This window comes from Chenopodium quinoa, unplaced genomic scaffold, assembly GCF_001683475.1.
Source record: "Chenopodium quinoa cultivar QQ74 unplaced genomic scaffold, ASM168347v1, whole genome shotgun sequence".
Lineage (NCBI taxonomy): Eukaryota > Viridiplantae > Streptophyta > Magnoliopsida > Caryophyllales > Amaranthaceae > Chenopodium > Chenopodium quinoa.
The window spans coordinates 6,730,036-6,735,398 of record NW_018745286.1 but is presented as its reverse complement, the minus strand read 5'-3'; the positions used below and the strand labels follow the sequence as shown (position 1 = coordinate 6,735,398).

General features: G+C 43.0%; 1 protein-coding gene across 1 annotated transcript; it reads right to left on the bottom strand.

Moving 5' to 3' along the window:
- Positions 1-534: 534 nt before the first annotated feature.
- LOC110712107 lies at positions 535-1,966 on the bottom strand. The gene is made up of 2 exons (XM_021890526.1): positions 891-1,966; positions 535-787 (listed from the first exon to the last, which is right to left on the bottom strand). The coding sequence occupies exons 1-2, from the start codon at positions 1,964-1,966 to the stop codon at positions 535-537; spliced, it is 1,329 nt and encodes a 442-aa protein (XP_021746218.1).
- Positions 1,967-5,363: the final 3,397 nt, after the last annotated feature.

The window sequence follows — 5,363 nt, the reverse complement described above, 5'->3', positions numbered from 1 at the left end:
TACATTGTCCTCAATGTATGCATATAATAGTGTTAAGTGAACAAGGGGAAAGGGAAACAACCTACGGATCAGGAGGGGTGGGGGGAAAGCCATACCTCGGGTCGGTGCTAGGACCGCCCTGAAAGTGTTGTCGCATCATGCCCCCGATGTCATAGAACTTGGCCTGGGACGTCCGTGCCTTATTATTGGGGGAGGCACGAAATTGCACTCCTTGACTCTCTGCCCCATCTGCAGATTTAAATTTTTTATTTTTTTTATTTTTTTTTTTGAAAATAAATAAAAAAAAATAAATACGGAAAACCTGAGGCACGGACGTGCCTAGTGAGGAGGCACGGACGTGCCTCTCTAAAAATTCAACCCCCAAACTTTCTGCCTCAGAGGCACGGACGTGCCTCTGCAGAAATTGATTTTTCTCCTTTTTCTTCTTTTTGCTTACTATTCACCTATATAAAAAGACCACAACCAAATAAAAAACTAGACACAAGAATCAAAAAAAAAAATCAAGAAAAATAATGAAATTAAAGAAGAAAAAAATTAACGAAATAAGAGTAAGAACTCGAGAATGGGTTGCCTCCCATTTAGCGCTTGTTTAAAAAGGTCTTTAGCTCGACCTCCCTTGTTGGCCCAACCGGGATCATTACACGGAGAAGGAGGACCACGATGTTGTTCATGAATTCCTCCAAGAGACTCCTTCATCGGCTTATTCACTTGTCTTATAACCGAATTCACCTTCACATAGCCAAACATGCCATCGGGTGGAACTTTATCCTTCCCTTTCACGAAATTCCTGTCAAACACATACCTATCAAACGGGGGGTTAGTAGCATCGACTCTCAAACAGGTACCACCATCAAACGTAGAGTTATGCCCATCAAGCGACTTTTGACAACCGTTGCGAGAAGGGCACCGGTTCATCATTGTCCGGTGGAGCTACATATTTGGAGCCTTGAACATCCTTGCTCTTTACGTCCTTTCTAGGCTCCTTGATGCACACCTTCTCAACAATTTTCTTCGGAAATAGGTCATCTCTTCTAAGGAAGATAGCATTGCATTGTTCTTTCTGAACCTTCGCTTGATCTTGAAGAGTCGATAGGCGGTTCACCTGTTGCGAAAGTTGGCTTATCTGATAAATAGTGTCTCCCGTAGAGGGAGCACCCATGACATTCAAAAGTGAGTATTCTAACTTTTCATCACCTACTTCAAAAGTGATCTTACCTTTCTTCATGTCTATGATTGCACCTGCAGTAGCTAGGAAAGGTCTACCAAGTATGATTGGAACATTCACATCTTCATCCATCTCCATCACAACAAAATCACATGGAATGAAAAACTTACCTACTCGGAGGGGTACATCCTCAAGTACACCCAAAGGAAACTTCACTGACCTGTCTGCAAGTTGTAGAGATATTCGTGTGGGTTTAAGCTCACCCAGCTGTAGCTTCTTGCATATAGACAGCGGCATAAGACTCACACTTGCACCTAGATCACATAGTGCCCTGTTGATCTCAATATCTCCAAGCTTCACTGGAATTGAATAGCTACCTGGGTCTCCTAATTTCTTAGGGAGAGTGTTCTGCAAAATAGCACTACACTCTGCATTCAAAGCAACAGTAGTATTTGCTTCTAATTTCCTATTGTTAGATAGCATATCTTTTAAAAATTTTGCATAAGAAGGCATCTCAGATATGGCATCTAGGAATGGAATATTAATATGAAGCTTTTTAAGAATATCGAGGAACTTACTGAACTTTTTCTCAAGTTTAGCTTGTGCTAACCTTTGAGGAAAAGGAATCTTGGGCACATATGGAGCAAGTGGCTTTGGTGGTGCTTCCTTTGATGCCTCCTCAACCCTAGCATCTTCTACTTCCTTCTCACTTGCCTCTGCTTCTTCATTGACCTCCCTTGATGGCTCCATGGTAGGAGGATCGTCCAACTGCCTTCCACTCCTCAGCGCTACAAAATTCATTTAGGCTCTTTGAGGTTGTTCTGTGTGGCCCGGGAAGGTTCCTGAAGTCTTTAAAGCTTGTTTAAATTGGTTGGCCAATTGGCTTATCTGATTCTCCATGGGTTTAATCTGGGCCTGCAACTGTTGGATAGAGCTATTTTGATGTTGGAAGGCACTGTTTGTTGCGGTTATGAAGCTATCTAAGGTCACCTCTAGGCATTGGATGTTTTCTGTTGAAAACCGGGTGGTGGTTGGTTGTAGGTGTTGGGTGGAGGTGGAGGTGGTGGTGGAGGGTTTTGTTGTGCTTGGGAATTTTTGTATGAGAAGTTAGGATGGTGTTTCCATCCTTCATTGTAGGTGTTGGAATAAGGGTCATAAGGTCTCTTTGGGTTAGAGGAGTAGAAAGCATTGGCCTGCTCGATTGACATCTCTTCCGCATTCTGCGAAATCTGTGGGCAATCTGGAGCAACATGACCCTGCACATTACATAACTGACACAAATCCTGTGGGGTGTTAGAAGTTCCTGCTTGGAACTTATCAAACCTGCTTGTTAGTGCCTGCACAGAACTAGTTAGCATAGTTAAAGCATCAACATCAAGTTTACCTCCCTTTTTCACAGTGTTTCGGCCTCCATGATGATAGTTATCATTGGCCGCCATCTTCTCTATGAGCTCCCTAGCTTTAGTGGGGTTCTTTTGAAAGGAATGGTTTCCTTCCAACAAGTGTATTCTTCCGATAGAGGGTTCAGAATTATTACAGAGCTAATTCTTCAGTAAGGTCAAGTGATCGGAATGCCTAGGTGGAGGCCGCTTATGATCAGTAATATCGAGGTACAATTGATATTACAGCTTAATCTTAACTGAACCCTTGGGGTCGAACCCAATTGAATCACCGATCCGAGACGACGAATTAATCCGAAAGGATTTAATGAGTCGACAGAGTTTTACGAGTACAGACGTCGGAAATCGGGCCTAGGGCGTCGAGACCGAACGTCGCAAAATCACAATCGACAAGTATGAGTGTAGCCATAGCTAAGCTAGGCTAGCTCATCATAGGCACTAGGCGCGCCATAGCAGCCCTAACATCATGCCTAGGCGCTGTCGCAGCCCTAGCGTGATGGCTAGGCACCATGGCTGGCTATCGCTAGCACCAGGCGCGCCAACACAGCCCTGGCATCATGCCTAGGCGCTATTGCAGCCCTAGCATGATGCTGGGCGCCAGCAACATCACTAGGCGCACCATGCGTGGCCTAGGATGGCTGGGAACTATCGCAGCCCAGGCAGCATCACTAGGCGCACCATAGCAGCCCTAGCATAGTGCTGGGCGCATGGCAGGACCACACGCACCAAGCACAGCTAGTGCTAGGCAATGACGCATGCGTGGTGCGTGGTGCCTGGGGCGAGGCATGTGCGTGCATGGTGCACAGTGCCGGGGGTTGATGCGTGTGGCTGTGCGAGAGTGTGTGCGAGGGCTGGCAAGCTAGCAAGCAACGTCAAGCCAAGCATGCGTGGCTTGCTAGCAGCACGCATGCTAGGCATTGCGTGCGAGAGAGATGCGTGTTGCGCATGATGTGGGAGTGCGGTGCGTGGCGAGAGGCCAGCATGCGTGGCTCGCTAGTAGCACTAATGCTGGGCCATGCGAGTAGCGACGATGCGTGGGATGCTGGCACCAGCGCCAGCATGCACCAGCCAGCACCAGCGCCAGCGCCAGCACGCACCAGCAAGCATCAGCGATGCTGCTGGGCTTGTGCTAGCATGCTGGCCTAGCTGGCACAGCCAGCTGGCGTGCTAGCTGGCAGCTGGGCAGCAGCCTTAGATGAGGCGGTTTTTGAGGAGAATGGGGACCAAGGCTTTGGGAAAGCCTTGGGGAGCAAGGCATTGGTCCCCCACCTCTCCATGGTCCTCACCTAATACTCTCTCTCCCTTTGACACTTGTTGAATTGTGATTGCATTTATTTATTGATTTATTTTAGAAATAAATTAATTAGAAAATAAAACATTCTCCCACATTGGTTGGGGAATGAGAATCAAGGGTTCATTTCCCTATAAATACCAAGCTTGGTATTGGGATTTGATACAACCTTGAGTGGAATTAAAAAGGCAACTCTAGAAAAGAGTAAACCTTTGATTCGTAAAACTCATAGTTATTTTGTCCGGGTCTTGACTAACCTTCAAGACTTAGGACGCTCGGGTCGGTTCGAGGGTACGATCCGTCGGAGATCTCGTCTTTTCGGGATTTTGAAGTAAGAGCTCCTTGGGAGCGAAGCACGCGTCAAAGGTATAATTCTTGTCCTTAATCTTGTTTGATTAAGTTTATTATGCTTGTTTAATTGCTTTAATTAAGGGCGGGTCTTGGTGGGTTTCCTTCCGCGTAGTGTCGAGTCACTACGAAACCCTACAGCGGTATCGGAGCCACGCTCCTTTTAATTTTTGCAATTATTGTTTAATTAAGGTGTTTTAAAGAATTTAATTTTTCTGGTTCATGTTCATCTAATTAGATTAGATGCTCGTTTTAATTAATTTTTTAAAACTCGATTTTATTTTCGATTTGGCTGTCGAACCCAGATTTTGGCTCAAAAATAGTGATTTTTAGGATTGTCCAGTAGCCAAATTCGAACCAGAAACCCAATTTTTCTGGGGTTTTTCGTTTTTCAACGAAAATTTTAATTCTTTTTAATCCTTGATTAATGCAAGCATTACAAGGTTAGATTAAATGCACATTTGCATCACTAATCTACTGGTTTTAAAATATCCTTGAGCATAATAATGGAGTGTTTATTAGTGCTTAAGTTGATATACTAATTTATCACATAAACTTGTTTTTCACAATTTTGCAAATAAATTGCAATAAGGTGTGAAAACTTGTTGTGATTTTGTATTTTAAGTTCCCAAGTTATGTTAACGTTCTAATCTTTAAAGGTTTAAATGATTGGAACCCTAACCCTAAATTCCACGTTGAACAAAGTTTGGATTTTTCATGTTTTGGTTGATTAAAATCCATCAAGTTCAATTACTTGTGAGTAAAATTTGATTAATCTTCATATTGGAAGATGTAATCTTGGTATTTTACACAAATATGCAAGTTGGAAAATTTTTATCATTGGATGGTTAATTTATTTTTCCAACTCCCTTTTGTCAAATCCATTATTAATTTGCACATTGGCAAGATTAATTTTGGACATAGCTCATTTTTTTTAAGCATAAAGTTTGACCTAATTTTGTTCAAAAATTGAAAATTTGGATAAATTTAGGCTTGTGCACCAATTAAAATAAATTTATTTTAAGTTAGACTTAATTTTATTTTATTTTCCCTAAAATTAATTCTAAAATATAATTTGGAATTAATTCATGTCACATGTAAATCGGGATCAAAATCCCGAGTCATAGCACGCAAATCGAGGCAAAACACCCAAGTGCCA

Coding starts and splice junctions, on each gene's coding strand:
- LOC110712107 (XM_021890526.1), bottom strand. CDS start 1,966: ATGAATTTTGTAGCGCTGAGGAGTGGAAGGCAGTTGGACGATCCTCCT. Junction 788..890: donor CCGGTGCCCTTCTCGCAACG/GTTGTCAAAAGT, acceptor TGTGTTTGACAG/GAATTTCGTGAAAGGGAAGG.